Source organism: Antechinus flavipes, chromosome 2 (genome assembly GCF_016432865.1).
Source record: "Antechinus flavipes isolate AdamAnt ecotype Samford, QLD, Australia chromosome 2, AdamAnt_v2, whole genome shotgun sequence".
Classification (NCBI taxonomy): Eukaryota; Metazoa; Chordata; class Mammalia; order Dasyuromorphia; family Dasyuridae; genus Antechinus; species Antechinus flavipes.
This window is the reverse complement of record NC_067399.1, coordinates 149,210,810-149,232,039: the sequence shown is the minus strand read 5'-3', so window position 1 is coordinate 149,232,039 and position 21,230 is coordinate 149,210,810. Positions and strand designations below refer to the sequence as shown.

Genomic DNA, 21,230 nt, shown 5'->3' with positions numbered 1-21,230 from the left:
CAATCTCAAAATTCGAGGATGCCATGTTGAATTATAAAAACAAAAGGTAGCAAATTCATATACATAAAGCTGATAAAATGAGTATAAACAGGACCCCCCAAAACACTGCAAGTAAAAGAACATGATTTAATCAGGAAGAGAATGCCAAAACTTTCAAAAAGAAACACTACCCAGACAATTTAAAACCCCTTAAGCCAGTTTAATATAATTACATTTGGACAGGATTCAACTTAGGAAACAACCACTTTCAAATCAAAAACTCTACCAGCTCAGAAAATCCTTGATGGATAGCTAGGCACAATTGATTAAATTGCTAACTGTCTGATGTTTAAGATCCTTAATCAAAACATGACTAGATGGTTATTTTTTCTTTCTTTCTTTCTTTCTTTTTTTTTTTTTTTTTTTGGGGGGGGGGGGAGGAGAGAGAGAGAGAGAGAGAGAGAGAGAGAGAGAGAGAAGGGACCACACCTGTGATATCATTACTCTAGAAAACTCTTGGTATATAAATTCCTTCTGCCTATAGTTGCATATAGGCAACTCATCTATACTTTGTAATCTTCAAGAGCTGTTTCAAATACTGAGAGACACATATTGTTTATAGTCCAAAACAGTTGATTTTAGCCCAAGTTGGCCTGACTCCAAGGCCATGCTTTTATAGTCTATATATCAAGCTGACTCTCCTATGAATTGTACAGCTTTTACATTTATTGTGCTCAGGCCAGTTAACATAGGTCCTATTCTCTAACACTGACAACATGAATATGAGTACATACATAGATAAATCTAGGTACAGGAAACAAAAACATTAATTGGGCCCTAAGAAATGTCATTATCAGGAACTGAAATTTCTGTTCTAGCTATGTAACTGGATTATGTAAGTAATGTCTCCTACCTTAAGAATCACTTGTCAAAAGAAAAAGATGATAATTTAATTTACTTTTTGTTTCCTAACACTATTAATTTCTTCCTGGAAAACTTTTGAACATAAACAAACAAATAAGCAAAGGAGTAATCTTACTGTATATATAGAGAGAAGTGGGCACACAAAAGCCTAAATACATTTTTGGGAAAGAGAAATTAAAAGTTAAATATGTGATTTGGTGGGTACAAGAAAGAATTTGATATCTACCTGCAGGTTTAGAACTTTTAGTCTATCCAAAAATAAATGAAGTAAAAAAAAAAAAAAAAAAAAAAAAAAAAAGGAAATGAGTGAAAATATGGAGTGAATTGTCACTGTCATCTGATATATGACTGAAATGACACTAAAGACATTAGAATTTTATAGGTTGATCAAGGGTTGTTTTTTCCTATCTAGACCAAAAAATGGAAGAGAATCATGTACAATGAGGTTAGAAAGATAGGCTGGAGTCAGAGTGTAAAGGGTTTTAAATGACAAAGTGATTTATATCTGATCCTGGATGTCTCAAGGAACCAGCCACATGACCAGGTTTATTCTTTCAGAAAATCAGTTTGGCAGATGTGTGAAGGATGATTTGGAGAGGGTAAACTACAAAGCAGAAAAATTAGTCTCTTCAAAGAGGCTACAACAATAGTCTAAGTGAGAAGTGATGAGGGCCAGAATCATGTTAATGGTTCTATGGGTAGACGCTAAGGAATGGATACAACACATATTATGGAGGTATAAAAAGGACAAGATTTGGCATCTGAGGATTTCGGGATTATTTAAGTCCCCTATTATTACTTCTAATGTTTCCATGTTAGACTTGTGTGGTTTTACAAACTCATTTATTTCTTCTTTCTGTTCAAGCAGTCTGTAGTATATTCAGATAATTATTTTGGGTTTTTTCCCCTTCCTGTTAATTGACAGAGCAATAAATATTTGCTATCACTGCTTTCACTTAGTCAATCAGTGTACTAGCTACCACAACAGACTAAGATCCAGTCTCTGGGCCTGAACCCAAAAATAACACTCTAAGAAGTTTTTAACAGGAAAGATTTCTAAGTCAATAGAGTGATGTTGGCAGGAGAGGGATGTGGAAGAGGCATCTGAGGAAAAACAAAGCAGTGATTGCACATTTTTAATGTCTTTTCTCATAACTTATGACACCCACAATTTCCTACTATCAATACCCCTTTTACATTACATACAGGACTTCTACGCTTAATTTATTCTCTGTTCCTCTTCCAATCCCTTTCCCCCCATTCCATGTTCTGGATAGGTGATAAGTGTATCATAGGCTAAACTATTGTATCTCAAATTGTGTATAAGTTTTAGGTTTTGAGGCTAAATTTTTATTGGGCATCTTGCCAGGAATTCAGAATATCTTGCAATTCCCAATGACATTTTATAGCTAGAATCACGAACCCATTCTTAGTTTAAAGATACATGGAGAACATCCAACTTGCTTCTTTCAGCATCCCCCTGATGGAAAGCTCAAAATGACACCCTAACCTTAAAAAAAAAAAAAAAAAAAAAAAATTTCCAAAATTGAGACCAAACTTGACAGAGTGGTTCAAGAGCAAGAATCAGCTTCAGCATCAAGACTGTTTAGCCAATCATTTCAATAATACCTGCCGATCTAAATCACTCGCTATTATCAAGCTGTCAAAGAAATATGCACAACTAATATTATAATTTCCTGAAAATATGGAAGTGCTCAGTCACCGAATATAGCATATTAATCTCAAAGACACATACACACATTTGTGTATTTGTGTATTTGTGTATATGTGTGTGTGTGTGTGTGTGTGTGTGTGTGTGTGTGTGTGTATCTCTATATACATTTCTATAAATGTATTATGAGCTAAGGATTCAAATTCTTGGAGACTAATGAAACTATAAATACTTCTAATCTAGAAGTAGCATTTAAAAATCTTTCTGAGATATTCAATTATAGTTTAAACACTTCTAAAATGGAACTGCAACATCTACCTCAGAAGGATTTCTTCAAGGCCAATTTTCAAGTTATAAAAGCCAAATCCCTGCTGCATAATTTTATCTCTGTATCAGCAAAACTCTCATAGGCCAAGATGGTTCTCTAGAGATTGTCTTTAAATTTAAAGAACTGTTCAAAAATGCTTCTCTGTAGCATCCAGTCCAATGGAACGATTATTTCCCTACCTTAGAAAGCAAGTTAACAATACCCTCCCAAGACAACAACAAAAAAGGGGACAGGAAATAGCACCACCTGTGCTACTTCTGCATAAAAAAAACACCTAACTTTAATTCAATTATTCAGAAGTTGATTCTCCATGCTGTTTCTGCTCTTTCTCTTTAGGACGTGTCTTAGTTCAACTAAACTTCTAGTTTAGAAAGACACACAAAATGAAATTTTAATCAGTTTGGTTACAAAGTAACAAGCTCTGGTTAAAGGTTTGTTAAGAGAGGAGTCCCAAACTGTTGGCCAGTATGAGTTTTGAGGATTACTAATGAGGTTGCTATCTCTCCCCTCTAATAGCTACATCTATGGTTGCTTTGGTAGTTTACTTTTCTGTGGTGCGGCATGGTGTAAATAATGAAAAAAATAATGAATCTGAAGACCTGGACTCAAGTCTTAGTTGTGATACCTTAAGACAATTAAATCACTGAGCCTGTTTCCTCATCTCTAAACAGGAGTATTTGTATAACCTACTTCATAGGAGGTTAGTGAGAAGAACAAATAAAATAAAAGAATGCAAAATATTTTGTTACCAGAAAGTACTATATATTAATGTAACATATCAGTGCCAGTCCCCTTTGAAAGGTAATATAACCCTAGATTTTTTATAGCATTTTTTTGAGCTAGAAGGGATCTTAAAGATCTAGTCCAACCTTGATAGATCAGGAAATGGAGCCCCCACAAGGATCTAAATGACTTGTATGAAGTTATGTGGGAATAGACTTTTTGCAACATGCAAAAATTCTCATATCACGGACATATTTACTAGTTGAGCTTTCTGCATCAAAGTTTATAAATGGACCCTAAAACTTAAACTATTATTCAGAAACTGTGTAAGATATATGGTAAACATTTAAACAAGTTTTCTATATAACAGTTTAACAAATTTTTATAATCACTCTTTGACAACAGGGCTGAATTGTTTGATGTTTTCCTTGGTTGTTTTACTTGCTAGTCTTCTAATTTGCACAGTATCCCAGATGCTCTGCCTTCCTTTCCGAAATTTTTCATAGGACTTTGATGTATTTATCAATTGATAACACCCTCTCTGTAAACTTCCACATGGTGACAATGACATTCTGTAGTGGAAACATTTTTTTGGCATTAAAAATTTAATTATGACAAATTATCCTTTTGGGGACTATATATTAATAAAATACTCATTTAAAATTAATTATATATCAAATAATATAGTTAATATACTTTATAGTGTAGCCATGAATGCCTAAAATACCACATTACAAAGGAAATTACTGTTAACACACAGAACACACCACTAATTTTAACCTTGTAAGATTATTTCAAATAATTCTAATGCCATTTATAAGATCATTTCAAGAGCATAGTTAAATTAGTCACAGCACAATACTGATGATGAGAAAAATAAACATAAATCAAGTGTCTTATTACTGTATGTAAAGGCGGCTGAATATTAAAAAGGATAAAATAGTCCCTGTTTCATGGAGTTTATAAATGACATTTCTAATCCAAAATCAAATAACAGTTTGATTGCCATTAACTTGAATATTAAGATAATACTTTGCTTTATTAAAAACAAACTATATTGCAAAAAACTACATATAAATAAAATGTATGTAAAATAAACTTTCTAATTCACCAAACAAGTTTCACTATTTGAAAGAATCCTGTGAAATGCTTTGCTTTTAATTTCCTTTCTCAGGCAAAATTAGATGAAATTTAGTCTCAGAACACAATGTTCTGAGAGACCTCAACCTCAGATAAATATTCACTGAAAATGTAATGTAAATTAACCACAACCCCAAAGTCATTTTGCTCTGGGGTTCAGTTAGCTAGCATTCTAATGATATTGTAAGAAAATTTATTTTGTATGCTAAGCTTCATCTCAGATACATGCTCATTTCCTCCACAAGTAGTAAAACCAAGAAAAAAGACAAGAACTGCCAATCAAATGTATGCATTTTATAGTTCTGAAATGATTACATATTTGAATGTACATATGGACACAGGTCTGGATGAGTAACACTGCAGGTGTACCACCTGCACTAGGTCTGAACTGAGAATTCACATTTGGTTTGAATAAACACAGCTGCATTTAGCTGAGTGCCCAATCAGCCATTTAAACACACACCAATGCACAAATCTGGGCCCACATTTGGGTACACCCAGATGTAACATATGTTAAGACAATCAAATATAAGAGTTAAAAATTAGACTATTTTGCACACATTAATACTATTAATAATAACTTCATTTAAGAATAATATTGACATATTTTGAAAGATTTCAGTTTTAGTCCAAGAAAACAGAAGCCAAGATATACTATTCAAAAAGAGGTAGAGCAAAAGAAAGTGCACTGAAGTTGGTGAATGAGTCTGACTCTACTATCTGGTACAATCCTGTCTCTCTGGGCCTAAATCACTGTGGCCTAGGAAGGAAAGCTTTCTTAAATGTCCCAATAAGTTGCCACCTTTACATTTAAAGAATATATCATCTTTTTTCGACTCTCAGGACCTCCATATTACTTTAATTTTGGTCCTCACCCCTTTTCCCAAACTTTCTTAATAACCTCATAATTATTCCTCCTGAATCCTGCCTCTTCCCAATCCCATTCCAAGATGGAGTAAATGATCTCTGACAAACAAGCGCTTAACTGGCCTCATCTAAGATCCTTCTGAAGTCTCAAAAAGAAGAACCTAATTCAGTTAATACTTTAAAAAGCCTCCTATCCCTTTAAGCAATGTCTGAAATCTTACATGATTATGGCTATTTTTCACTTCTTGTTTATATCACGAAACATGAAACAGTTTTATTCATTCCCACTAGAATGGGAGGTTTTTTAAACAGAAGAGAAAACTATCTTTAAAATATCTATGCAAAAAGTATGGCTAATTTTAAATGATCAATTAATAAACATTTATTATATGCTTATTACTTACTAGACGTGGACAATTCAAAAACAAAAGATCTTGAGAAAGCAGAGAGGATACTGGGAGCTAGGGAGATGAGGAAAGATGTCACATGGGTACCAAGAAATGGAGAAGTTCCAAGGACAGGAGACAGTCAGCAGAAAAATGTTCTTAATGAGAAACAGTACAGAGGACAATTTAGCTGAAACACAGAATAAGTTAAGAACTATCTGTGATAAGTCTGTTATTCATACCTACTCCTTTTGGCTATGAAACTAACAAGACATTTTCTGGGAGATGTGCATGATACATCTTTGGTATTTAAAAAAACACACTTGACTTAAACGTGATTATTATTAATTTATTGTTGTTAAGTAATGTAATATAGTTGTTCAGGCCCTGGACCATTAGCATTTTAGAGCCTTCTATCCTCCACTACCTCCCAGTCTGTTCAAGTCCATGTTCATTGTTTCCATGACACTTCTATGCAACTAATCTTCTGTTGTCCCCTTTTCCTCTTGCAAACAAGTCCTGTCTTCTTATTATGTGATCAAAATAAAATCTAACCTTCTAATGAATGATTTGAATGTATTTCTCTTTAAGTATAAACTGATTTGATCTTGCTGTCCAAAGGACTCTCAAAAATCTTCTCTAGTACCACAATGTTAAAGTATTGAATCTGTAGCATTCAACTTTTCTCATCATCCAACTGTCTCAGGGGGGATACACTGCTACTGGAAAAACCCTAATTTTGACTATATGGACCTAAGTTGGAAAGGTGTTATCTCTGCTTCTCAGTATGCTGTCCAGATTTGCCATAGTTTTCCTTCCAAAGAGCAAGCATCTTTAAATTTCATGACTACAGAAGCCCCCTGTGGTGATCTTTGAGTCCAAGAATATAAAATCTGCCACTCCTTCCATTTCTTTTCCCTCTATTTGCCAGGAAGTGATGGCTCCAGTTGCCAAGATCTTAGTTTCTTTCTTTCTTTTTAAATGTTAAGCTTCAAGCCAGTTTTTACATTCTCCTCTTTCACCCTCATCAAGAAATTTCTTAATTCTTCTTTCTGCCATCTTGATACACTTCTGCCATCAGAGTGGTATTGTGTGTATATCTGAGAATGTTCATGTTTCTCCTGGCAAGCTTACTCCCTCCTTTTAATTTATCTAGCCTGGCATTTACCATAATGTACTCTGCATATAAATGAAAATAAATGAGGTGATAACATAGAGCCTCTGCAGTACACTCCTTTTCTAACTGGTTTTTAAATGGTGTTGTTCTGGTACTCTATAAAACAGTTCTAAGATATTTTAACAAATGAAAAACTCTATACTGCAATACTATTTTCAGGGGGAGAAAAAGTAAAGGGCCATATAAGCACACTAACTCCTAAAGCAAAAATTTTAAACTACTCATTTAAATTTTACAACTGTAGATCCAAACTGAAGAGAAATCTTGGTCTAGGAGTCTGCCTCTGCTTTTCTTTGCCAGGTTTTGTTGTCAAAGAATATTAAGACAACCTCTATAATCTTTTATTAAAGCTATTTCATTTCTTATCTACACGTTTTTAACGCAGAGTCTAGAAGCTGGCTTTAAATATTTTGCTAACTGTAATTTCAGTATGTTTGGATTCCTTTATAATACTTTGATTTTATTGCATGCATTTAAAAATGTTATACAAAAAAAGAGTCATTAGCTTGGTACCCACCCTAAAGATGTCATAGTACAAAGATTAAGAAACAATCTATACAGTCTTTCAAATACCCAAGTTAGATTTCACATAAATAGAATAAAAAATCCTTTGTAGAGAAGCCCATAATAAAAGACAAATTATAAAGAGCAACACTAGATTAAAGAAAGATTTTTTTCTGTTAGTCTGAAAAAGAACTAAGAAATGATCAAGGAAAAATGGGAATATGGAAGAGAAAAACTGAAACTTGAAAATAAAATACCAACAGTATACAAATCTACTTCATGACAGTTGTTAATAATCAAAAAACATTCAAATTTTTAAAATTTAACAACTGGGCCACATGCTAAGTATTAATTGAAATAATTGTTAAGAGAAAGTTATTTTTAAAAGACCAGTGATATACTTAAGAAATCCAACTGAGATCTTAACACAGCACAGGACAGAAATGATAATATAACGAGAGGACTCATATGAATAGGTTTAACAAAGTCTATAGTAATATTTTTATTTAGATAACACCATAGAAAAGGCCTGCCTGCTTCATATTACATAAAATTTTATTTTAGGAAAAAAAGTCTGATTAAAAGTAACACCATGAAAGAATAATATAGTATAAAAAATGAGGAATGAGAAGATTCTGGTGAAAGTTTCTGCTTTAACACTGGCCATGTAATCCTGTGTAAGCAACAAGCTTTTTAAAACCCAAATTTTTCACCTGAAAAAGGAATTAGATGAACTCTATTCAAAGATTTCTTTCAACTCTATCTATCTGATTCTATAGGTCATTAAACAGGACACAATTATATTTACAGCAACACAATCCTTACCAAAAAGATTAAAGATGACTGAATATAAGATCAAAATTTCATAGTTTTAACCCACAAAATTGATCCTGCGTTAAATGTCTACAATTTTTTAAAATGAAATTCATTCTTAAGTAAAATTATGGGTATTCTCATCAATTGGGAAAGCACTATTGAAAACTAATGATACTTAAGAAAATTATATCACACAAAATCAATTAAGTCACTGGTCTAGTTCATTTTCAATCAAATCAGAGTAACAGAAGTAATATTTCTAAATGGCACCTGGGCTAAAAATGCTCTCTTTCATTTTAATATTTAACTATCTAAAAACATTTATACAAATCTAATAGCTAAAATTATATTGTTAAAGTTGTTAAGGCCGTATATTTGAAGTTGTGAAATTTTATTTGTAGTTAACCAAGAGTCTGATCTTTTATATTCTCTCAATTTTGGACTAAATTATTTTAAACTCCCGAAAGCTTCAAAGCTATAGCACATTGTAACTTTTGGCAAAATTTTCACCAAAAATAAAACCCCAAAATCTATTCTGATGCAAATTTCTTGAATAATATTTTAAAATTGTTGTTCATAAAAACAAAATGTCATGTCATCTCAAAATGTATTTAAAATTTTCTGTTAATGTAAATTTAGTGACAGAACATATACATAGAAGGAAATAAAGTAAAAGGCTATATATTTAAGTAACAAGGCCATTAGGCAAAAAGAATAAAGAAAATTTAAGTTACCCTTCTTGGATAATAAGCATTAAATTCATCTCCAATACGTCGCAATTCTTGTGCAATCCAAATTTCTGGTCGCATATCTGCAGGTATTGATTGAGACTGCCTCATGGAAGCTGTATCAGAACAAAAAAAAAAAGTTTGATATTTTCTAAGATATGTATTTTTAAAAAAGATACAAAAATAAAAGACAATGTGAACATATCTTATTCAAGCCCATAAAACATCTAAAATTAATAATGACCCAGAAAGAAAAACTAATCTATTATATAATTTAGGTTCATATAGAACTTTGGATTATCTGTTTTATTGTTTCAAAACTCAAGGTTTGAAATAAGTTAATATCATTTTCACAGGCCTCCCACTTTAGAAAGACTGTGAGCATCCAAGATGTTATACTATTAATTGAACTTGAAAAATGTTAAAAAATTTTAAAAGTCACTATAGTATTAGGAAAGAAATAAAGAGTTTCCTGTGAGTTTTTAGGTTTTATGTAGATAATAGTCACAGGAATAAATAATCATCATTATATTTTAAAGTTCTATAATATTAATAATAATACATTCAAATCCATTTTACAAATTTTAATATATATTCATGTCTATGTTTGTGTATGTGCGTGTATTTTCAATAGACTTACAACAATTCCATTTCTTAGTATTGCCCTCATTTTATATCTGGAGTATAATAACTAAGGCTCAGAAACTTAAAGAGTAATTTGCTCAGACAAATAGTAAATAAGATTTGGGCTGGAATTGAGAAACCAATTTAGTAATTCCTCTTCCATTAGGAATACCATTTTTTTTTTTTAATGATTTGAATTTAGTAAATAAACAGAAGAGGTATGAGAGAATTGATATGGAATAATATCACAGTATAGAAAGCACACAGTCCTTGCCAATGCTACTGTGGACTCAATGAAAACAATGTAATTTATGTTTTGTCTACATAATTTAAAGTAGTTGATAAGCATTCATTCAGTTATACAAAATACCATACACACGAAGTACAAAAGTAAAGTCATTTTTCAAAAGACAGAAAAGAGGGAAGTTAGACCTTTCATTAAGCTGTCACTGACATTTATACCAAGTAAATTTATTCATTTGTTAATGAAAACATTAAAGCTATGTAGCAGCCAAAAAATGGGGAAGAACCCAAATGTGAGTTGCCAAAATATCCCTACACCAAAGCATAATGCTCTTTTCATATAGCACATATTTTTTTTTAAATGCTATAACACAAGAATCTTTTAACATAATGAGTTTAGGCAAAAAAAATTCAGGATTCCTGTTTTTTATTGCTTTTCTTGTCATGACCTATATAATTCACATATAAAGAAAGACAAAATAGAAAATTTTAATTTTCATCACTGTAAAGTAATTAAATCTTAAGATAAAGTATTGCCAAGTAGAGTAACAGGATGATCCAGAATTGTCATGTAAGCACTGATTTAGCAGTTACATAATTTCTAAAAAGGATCACTTTTACCTTTCCTTTCAATCCCCTTTATGGAACATCCAAAATAAATACTGACTGAAAACAAGAAGCTCTGGATTCAGAGAATCTGGCTTCAAACTCTATCTGACATTTACTACCTATGTGACTCCCCAAAAGATGTTTAAACATCCTGGGCTTCAGCTTCCTTTCCTGTAAAATGAGTGAGTTGAACTAAATGCTCTCTCAGACCCTTTTCCAAATTCACATTTAGAATCATGTTAAAAAAGATACAAAAGATAATGCCAACATGACATCTTATCCAAGATCTGAAGATGACTAACATTAATAGCCAGAATCCCAGAGTCTAATATGCCATTACCTGTTGTATTAAGATTAGAATAATGGCTATAAATTGTCGGTTTTAATTTTTCAAACTTCAGAGACTGAAATAAAAAATTAAAAATATTCTTACACAATTCCCATTTTCAAAAAGACCATGATTTTTCCAAGGTGTATTACCATACAACTATATTTGAAAACATTAGGAGGAAACGTATGGAATTACTATCTATAAAGTGGTCTATATGAATGCTAATTATTATGAGTATAAAGAATACTAGAGGAAAATGAACATATTTTCTCAGGAATTTTAAAGTTTCATGTAGAAGCATAAGTGTTTTATTTCAATGTTATATGTATAACATTCAAAATCCATTTTTATCATTGTATGTTCAAGATTACTAAAACTTATAATCCCTATATAAGAAATGGCATCATCCAAAGTATAAAAAAAAATACATGATTATTGGGGTGAACTATAATACTGGAATATGGTCTACAAAAACTCCTTTAAGTAGGAATTGTTTCCTTTTTGCCTTTGCACTGTTGAGTAGTGCTAAAAACATTTAATGAGGGCTTACTTTATTACGTTGATTTTAGGAAGATATGAATAAGAATTATACAGGATAATGAGGTCTAGAAAGGTTTCAATCTACATAAGGGGACACAGTAACCACGCTGAGAGAATAAATTCATTCAAATATAGGGATAAAAGATGAATCAATATACATTGATTCATAAACATTTGAAGAAAATGTTTTTTAAAAAGGGGACAAAACTTCCTAAGGAAATTTAAGCATGTCAAACAAGAATTAAGTAAATTAAACATAATTCATTATCATAAAGTACACATTATAAACCTAAAGATATTAACTTTTATTTCCAAAGACTAATTATCACCAAAAAAGACATCTGGAGAGAAAACTTGAAAGTTAAAATATAATAAATTAGCAATTTTACTTCATTTCTTTATTAATTCTTTATTAAATATAGGCAAAATACTGTTATGCCAAAATCATTACTTTTCTTTCTAGAATCCTAATGTCAATCAACCATTGATTCCTCCATGTTATGTGCTATGTATACTATCTTTATATTGTCATTTACTTTGCCGATAAAAAAAGAAAAAGTACACCAACAAAATTTATAAAATATAGATATAAAAGACCAAAAATCATGGGCCTGGTTTGACAAATGTTTAGCATGCACATGTAATAAATCCTTTTTTAAAGGCCTATTTTTCTTTAAAAAAAAAATTCCTTACTTTCTAAAAAAAATTAAAAATAAATAAATTTTTAATGTCTTCATTTTCATCCCCAACAGCAAATAAAGTCTTCGTTATACAGCTGAACAGACCGGCACCAATCACCTCAGTAGCCAAACCTGAAAATGTGTATTTCTGAATTTTAAGTACAATCTCTTGTGTCAGCAGGTGAGTAATGTGGTTCCATCTTCAATCTTTTAGACTTGTGGCTTAATTAAGACTGTGCACATAAGAGCCTTTGACTGTCAAAGTTGTTTTTCTCTGTAATAGTGATTCTTGCATATATTGTTCTACTAAGTTCCGTTTATTTTGTTTTGCATCAGTTCATAGTAATCTTCCTAGTTTCCTCTGAAATTGTCCATTTGTTTTATCATTTTTTAATGGTACAATAACATTTCACTTAGATGCTATAACTTGTTTAGCTATTACTTAATAGGACATCCTCTTGGTATCCAATTTTTGGCCACTATGAAGAGTTACTATAAATATTTTTGTACATAATGTATCTTTTTCTTCTAACATTCATAAGGTTTTAATTAAATTATAAACCTCAGGGAAGATACTACCAAGTCTACTTCTCTAGAACCTGGTGAAACCATTTTGAATTTCTTTAAAAAAAAAATGTTATTTAAATTTATTGTTCTGTGGAGACTAGTCTGATAAAGGTTTGATTTCTAATTGAAATGAGACAGTTCATATCACCAGTTAGAAAAAGTTGCACACAACCAGGGAATCACTGTGATTTTAAGAAGTTATATACACCAAAATAAATCTGACATCTGTCATTTCTGTGTGATCTTTGAGCAAATCATTTACTCTCTCTAGGCCTAAATTTTCTCAACTATAAATTAAGTGAATTGAACTAGATTGAATTCTAAGGTTCCTTACAAAATTATATATCATTTCTTAAAACCTAAAAGACTAATATCAGAATGGGGTCTTAAGAGATCATCCAGGCCAATCTGCCCAAGCTGGTAACCAAGGAAATTTTGGGAAAGAATGGAGTACATTAAAAGTAATAAGTGATATTTAGGGAAAGTAACCATATGGTTTTCATGTGCTCATTAACTCAAGTTCAGATTTATAAATGCTGTAAAACTAACAAAAGAAAACAAGAACAGGAGAGTCAAGAATAAACAAAGTAAAAGAGATGCTACATCTTTAATTTCTATGATAATTCTTTGTGATAGCTGGCAGAGACACTGAAGAGAAAAGGAGACACTTATAATTATGAAGAAGGAATTTTTTTTAATGCTGTCCTGATCTGAAGCAAGAAGTTGAAGTACAAACCTCCCCAAAAGAGCTATCTGCTGAGGGTTAAGACATGTTAGTTTTAACTATTATCACTAACGTTTATTAGTGTTTTTTTGTTTTTGTTTTTTTTTCAAAAAAGTTCACCTCTCTGAAAGCACACTTTACAAAACAACCTACTTTTACCACCTAATATAAACTGTCAAGACTAAACAGGTTAGTGGATCCAGGGCTGGGATTGGAATCACAAAGGCCTAATTCCAAATCCCAATTTAGTTCTGCAGTAACAGTGTGACCCTAGATAAGCCACGTAGCTTTGAGGTATCACTTATCTACTGGGTCAAAGATGGGATGTGATATTTGAATGGAAGGAATTCTCTTATGGGAATTCCCTATACTGAATCACAATGTATCGATCCATTTATGAAATGTTAACTCTCATTTGAATAAAGATTTATTATGATAGAAAGCAGAGATGTATATTAACCTATCTTAACTAACCACATTTATGGCATGGGCATAGGCCTGTTTGGACTAACAAGACAAGCAAGACACCTGACACCATCTGGTGGCAGCTTACCCTAAATGCAGTTCCGTTCTTATGAATATTAAATAAATCTCTTGAAACTTGAATGTGTAAGTTAATAAAGTGATGCTATATGTTATACTGCTGTTGGATGAAATATAAGAATATTTTGTGGGAAAATAACAATTTTTAAAAATCATACTTCAAAGAAGTAGTTCTTTTGAATTAAGATTCCATAAGTAAAAAAGATTTTTTTTAGCATACATTAATACGACATTGGCTCTTCCTTGAGGGAAAAAAATCTTTAACCTCTTCCTAAACCCCATTTAAGATAGGTAAATTCAAATAATAGTGCATATGGAATAAGAAAATAAATTTTAAAAGATAAGAAAGAAAATAGGTCAAGCTAAAAGAATAGCCTAATTGCTTACCTGGTTAAAACAAGATGCCAGTATTAAAAGTTTTCATCCTCTTAAAGTTCTGATTTGTTTTATTCCACAGTTAGATATAAGCACCCGTAAGCATGACTAGACTTTTGACAATTGGGACCTGGGAGAAGTCTGTGGATGGATTAGCTTAAATCACCAATACTGGAAAAAATAATTCACTTCATCAAGCCATCAAACTTTGCACACCATTTTTCACCCAATTTACCTTTTTTAGCCAAAGATCTAGTCATCTCTTTTTTGCTCAGAATTCTGCCTAATGAAAAAAGTTCAAATTGTTTTACCTAGCATTCAAAGCCTCTTCAATCCAGTTCCACAATACTATTTTCCTGACTCTTCCTTAGAATACTTCCTTAATCCTCATCTCCAATTAGACAATTCCTATCTTTAAAGTCCCATTAAGACTGTACTCCTGTTCATAAAACTTTCCCTGCGTCCCCTCTATTAAAAATGACTTTCTTGTTACACCTCATATAACATCTACACCTCTGTATTTCAGGAGTCAAAAGTTACTTTTATCTATAAAAGGATGAATCTAATAATCATACCTTTGGGTTCATATTTCAACAAACCTGCAAAGCATGCATAAAATTGTACACAAATCCCGAATTTTGGTGAACTTAATATTAATTTTATTTAAAACAGTTCACGTCTTTCACACCATGTACACAAAGGAGGAAATTCTACTGGAAAAGGAAAATGTTAGCTTCAATTATGCTTATGAAAAATGTGATCCTAGTATTTTAAAGACATTTTATTCCACAAATCCAACTTCAAAAATTTTTAATGAATTTCTATTTTTTTTTCTTTTAAACATCACCTACATTTCACAATTTATCAAACTTTCCCCTTTTCCCTTCCTAGAGAGAAATCTTTTATGAAAAGGAAAAGAATCATGCAAAACTAAGTAACACATTAAAAGTGACATTTTTGGTATCAGTAGTATTCCTTTGTCCTCCCCGCCCCCCCCCCCCCACTATCCAGAAGAGAGGGGAGTGCCTTTTCCTATTGCTTAGTCATTGTAGTTTCATAGCATTTTATTTCAATGTTTTTATTATTCCTTCCTTTTATTACATCACTTTTGGTCACATATACTTTTTTCCTAATTCTACCTACTGAACTTATCATTAATTCATGTAAGTTTTTCCATGTTTTTCTGTATTCATTATTTCTTGATCTGCTTTTTTTTTTTTTTTTTTTTTTTTTTTGGCTAAGGCAACTGGAGTGAAGTGACTTGTCCAGGGTTAGACAGTAAATATCTGTTAATCTGAGGCTGATTTTGAACTCGCGTCCTCCTGATTTTAGGACCAGTACTCTATCCATTGTGCCATCTAGCTGTCCTCCATTATTTCTTAAAATATCAATATTCCAATTCATAATGATGCCATAAATATCTGGGCTGGCAGCTGATGATTCTCTGGGTCAAAAAGTAATATTCATGGTCACTTTTTTCAAATAATTCCAATTCACTTTCCAGAAAGAATTAAATGGATAGTGAACATTTTAAATAGTTATATGTCTACTCTTAATACTGTTGGAAAATTTTATTAAGCGAAAATGAATGCCTGGCTAAGGTTTTCTCCTAGAGTGAATAATATCAATCATAATATAAGATATTGGTTTAATGCATTTAACTTGTTAGAAAGCTCTTTTTTTAAAAAAAGAAAATATTCAAAAGTACAATGTAACATGGCAGTTTTCTTTTACTTATCGAAGGGCATTTCTCTAAGGCAAAAAAAAAAAAAAAGCTGTTTTGTTGTCCAATATAAAACATATTGATTTAAAAACATATTTCTAAGCAAGTCAATGTTCCCTCTCTTAAGTTAATTTCAAATCATAAGAGCTCTTCAATTCAGGAAATTAATATCGTGGTTAAGTGGTTGATAGTGAAATCAATCTGGCACTTTCAGAAAAGACTTTCTCTAATGTTGTCAGCAAGTTCAGGAAGATCAAAAATCGAGAGTGTCATCACAATTAGCTTCAGCAACAAAGATAAACTTTTCAAGTTCATTTCAACACTTGATAGCTTTCACAAACCACTCATGTACTAAGCATTTTAGTCACAGCATTACACAAATTGCAACTCTTTTTAAGGAATGTTACTTTTAATAACGCTATATCAAAGATTCTGGGGAAGAGAAAGAAAAAGGAATGAATATAATTATATCAAAAGAGAAATTTTTAAAAATAATTTTCAAAAAGTTTTATTAATGCATTTCTCTACTCCTTGCCATTTGGCCAAAAGAAGGGAAGTATATATATGTTATTATCTGTTCTCCAGGATCATTTACTGGTTTTCTAATTATGCAAGACTTGAGCTTCCTATTAGTGTTTTTTCCATTTCCTTTATTGTAACTGTATCTTTTAATAAAGCTTATTTCACTATTTCAGTTCATCTAAATCTTCCCCATGTTTTTACAAATTCATCACATTTTCTATTTTAGCATCTAAGTGTACTTCCAATTAAAAACCATCTTAAGCAAACCACAACATTTAAAACATAATCTCCATGTATAATTAATATTATTTACATAAAACCAAGGTCTGTTTGAAGTTAAATATGCTACACAACTCAATTTGATATAAGTGAAAAAAGAGAAAACCAACTGTTTTATTCCTAGCACAAAAGATTCCCTATTTAAGATAATATAAGAGCAACAAAAGTTTTTTTTAATCCCACTACAAACTAATTTTACTGCTGTAACTATGTGGTTGCCTTCTAAAAATTAGTTCCTATTATTGAGGCTTCAAATCTGGTACTTTTTCATAACAGAAATTTTCTTTTGAGAAAATGCTTCTGATGGAAAAATGTTATCTGCCTCCACAAAGAAAAAACTAGATTAACTGCAGCCAAATTGAAGTATAATTTTCTCACTTTATTTCTCTCCCTTTTTTAAATTTTTTTTGCCATATCTAATATGGAAATGTGTTTTGCATGATTTCTCAGGTTTGCTTAATATACTATCACTTGTCTTCTCAATAAATAGAGAAGAATTGGGTAAAGGACAGAATTTGAAACAAAAAAAGAGTTAAGCCTAAATAATAAATTTCTTAAAACAAACAAAAAAGAATTTAGTTTCAGAAACCAACATTTAGAATCCAAAGAGAAAATAATTTCTCACTTAAGAGATTTATTTTTTTTTTTAGATTAGAAGCCTCTATTCTTTACCAATTATAATAGACTTTTAGAAAGGAATGAAAAGTATTAAACATAATAAAAATCTCTCAACTGCTACAGTTATTTTACCGGCATATATGTATATGACAAGCCCAGATAGTCACATGAATTTTTAACAGTACTTTAAAAAAACCATTACTACATTTGGAACCAAGGCCAAAGGGCTATAAAATAATGCATACCCCCTTTGATCTAGCAGTGTCTCTGTGGGGTCTGTATCCCAAAGTGATCATAAAAGAAGGGAAAGACCCACATGTGCAAAAAAGATTTGTAGCAGCTCTTTTTGTGGTAGCAAAGAATTGGAAATTTAGTGGATGCTCATCAGTTGGGGAATGGCTGAATAAGTTATGGTATATGAAGGTAATGGAATATTTTCTCTAAGAAATGAGAAGCAAGCTGATTTCAGAAAAGTCTGGAAAGACTTACATGAACTGATACTAAATGAAGTAAGCTCAACAGAGCCAATTCCAATAGACTTGTGATGAAAAGAGCCTTCCGCATCCAAAGAGAGAACCATGGACACTGAATGTAGATCAAAGCATACAGTTTTCACTTTTTTGTGGTGGTTGTTGCTTGTTATTTTTTTCTCTCATGTTTTTCTTTCACCTTTTGATCTGATTTTTCCTGTGCAGCATGATGAATATGGAAATATGTTTAGAAGAACTGCACATGTTTAATCTAGATTGGATTGCTTAATGTCTGGGGGGCAGGAGGAGGGAAAAAATTTGGAACACAAGGTTTTGGCAAAAGTTAATGTTAAAAATTATCCACATGTATTTGGAAAAAAATAAAAAGCTATGAATAAGTATTTTTAAAAATTGCTGCAATAAAATACCATAAAAAGAAAAAAGTACTCTGAAATACAGCTAATATTTTTATCCAATCATGGACTAGGAAATCTAAAGAGAGCTGCTTTCATCAAATTTCAGGCTGACAATTTATAAATTGCCAAACTAAAAGACTATGAAAGCTGTATAGAAGCCTGGAAAATATTTAAATGTTCTAATGATTCTATCCATTCTTCTACATGCTTTATCTCAAATACTAATGCTACGTTGGGTTGTTTGAAAAGTCAATACATGTCTTTTTAACATGAGCAGGAGCGATCTATGAGGGCTGGCAGTAGCACAGTCTAGCACTTAAATTTCATTGGTGAAGAGAAAGGTCCTCAAAAGAAGCATACTCTACAAATGAAGGCAGGTTTATCTGGTACTTATAGACTTGAGTTGCCTGGAGTACTTAGGAATTTAATGCTTTGCTTATCTGTGTTAAAGGCAAAATTTTACTTTAGGTCATCATGACTGCACTACTAGCCTTCTATACCATATTCAAGTAACATTCTTAAGGAATTTATCATTTGCTACTAATACCCATTTAGTCTAGAACTCAAAAACTATCACTTTCATTTAGATAGTAAAAACAAAAATCCTATCTTTCTATTCTAATAAACTGCACATCCCATCCCACAATCATTTTTTCCTCTCACCAAATATAAGTTCAATTTTCTTAGTAAGTTACTACTTAGTAGTAAGTACTAAGTACTTAGTAAGTACTGTGGTAAGTACAAGTACTGAGTCCATGTAAGACTTTTCTTTTAAAAAGCATATTCTGATAAGGAAAATATGTAGGAAATATTAATAAAGATCACCAATCTCCTTTCTCATGGCAGAGAAAAAAAACATTTTAAAATATATGAAAATACATTTATAAGTGAAGACATCTATCCTGGTAAATTAAGAATTGGCCTTGAAGTTGAGAAAACCTGGTTTCAAGAACTGTCTGATACACATGGACTATGCAATCATTTTGCTGTTCAATCATGTCCAACTATCTGTGACTCCATTTGGAGTGTTCCTGGAAAAGATAATGAAGTGGTTTGTCATTTCCTTCTCCAGTTCTTTTTTAAGATGAGGAAACTGAGGCAAATAGAATTAAGCGATTTACTCAGCCACACAACTAGTATCTAATGCTATATTTGCACTCAGGTTTTCTGACTCCAGGCCCAGTGCTTTACCCACTGCACCATTAAGTGTTCAATGTGACCTTAAGGAAAGACATTTAAATATTAGTTTCATCTTCAGTTTAAAAAGTAGATGACTTTTCAGATAAAAATGACTTGAGTTTAAATGTCTATGATAAAAAGACTATTTTAACTTAAAGAATGCTAATTGATAGAGAGCATTTTTTTTAAACTTATAGGATTAGACCTTTAAAGGGACATTCCTTTGTATGTGAAGATTTTTCTTCAGGTTGCTTTAAGAATTTATTGTTTTTCAGTAGAATAGTTAAACCTAAGCACTTTTAAAAATCCCCTTGGAGGTGATTTGTGCAATTATTTGAATAGTAACTTGCTTTCCATGTTTAGAAGTTCTGGGCAATTTTTTTGGTATTTTCTTGTTTGGGTTGTTTGGGTTTTTTGACTTATGTTCTTCTAAGAGACCTATAATTGTATATACAGCCTGCCTTCAAGACCTACATTTTGCAATGTTCTGCTTGTTTGGAGACCATATGTTTTTTCAACATTTTTTTTTTTTTTTGCCTCTCTTACAGATTTTTCCCTTCTGGTGCTTTTATTCTCAATTATGCATTTTCTTTTATTTCTTAGATGAGACTTGCCACAATGGATTCAAGTTTTTCTATTTTGACAATTATTTCTGATGGGCAGACCATTAATTCTACTTTCACAATTTTTATTTGCCTTTTTAAAATCATTTAAATATATTTTTCTATGGTTCTTTGCTGTCTTCTGCTTCAACAAGAGTTAGGGCTTATTTTCCTTTGGTTTTCAATATTTATTCATAGATTTCTGGATCCTTTTAGATGACCTGGTGGTCATATTCTCTTTTGTTATTATTAACTTTCTTGTTGCTTTATGTGTTTAGGCTTAGGGTTTTAAATTAAGCTTCTTTTTCATTCTGAGATCTTCGGTAATTTTTTTTTTTCTTCTGTCTCACTTTCTGACTCCTGTTCCTCTAATGGTGATTTCTCAAGGGAACCATCGCAGACCCTTCTAAATGCACAAGACTCTAAAGAGAATTGGCTTCAGCTAAATGCTAGGCTCTTTTTCTTGAGCACATTGGAATGCCCCTTCCCCTAGATCCCAATGTTTTTCAGTTTTCTTTATTTCTGCTCCAAAACACAGAGTACTATATCATACTGCTGTCCTAGAACAAGTCATCATCTGCCTTCAGCAGCACTTGAGAGTAGAGTATAGAATTGAGTTCTGTTGAACAGATTATCTATGACCTCTCAATTTTTTTTTCTTTTAACTAAACTCTACATACTAATTCTAAAATATACTTGCCTAAAAGTTATTCTGAAAATAAATTGTTTTGAATTTGAAAGTTGTATACTTTATAACTTCAATAATGTGATTTCACTGATTTGGCTTTTCCTTTCCCTAATCATGATTATAATTCCTTTTCACTTGAGTAAATTGTTTTCATGAGTTAATATATATATAGTCAGAAAAAAAGCCATTCTATTGCCAATCTCCTGGTATTGGCTCTCTTCAAATTTAGCTAAGTCTGATCTTCGATCAATCA

General features: G+C 31.6%; 1 protein-coding gene across 15 annotated transcripts in view; it reads right to left on the bottom strand.

Moving 5' to 3' along the window:
- BCL2L11 (BCL2 like 11) overlaps positions 1-21,230 on the bottom strand; it is a 45,298-nt gene that overhangs the window by 7,083 nt on the left and 16,985 nt on the right. For 9 of the 15 annotated variants that reach the window (XR_007950371.1, XR_007950373.1, XR_007950368.1 and 6 more), the window contains 3 exons: positions 9,251-9,360; positions 6,038-6,177; positions 4,019-4,198 (listed from right to left, as the gene is read on the bottom strand). Coding sequence is in view for 5 of the 15 variants with exons in the window: in XM_051975804.1 (XP_051831764.1) it covers positions 6,162-6,209; positions 9,251-9,360 (158 nt within the window). In the remaining 10 variants the exon portion in view is untranslated. Of the gene's footprint in view, positions 1-4,018; positions 4,199-6,037; positions 6,210-9,250; positions 9,361-21,230 lie in introns of those variants that run through there. The other 6 variants (XM_051975801.1, XM_051975802.1, XM_051975805.1 and 3 more) reach the window with 3 other exon arrangements.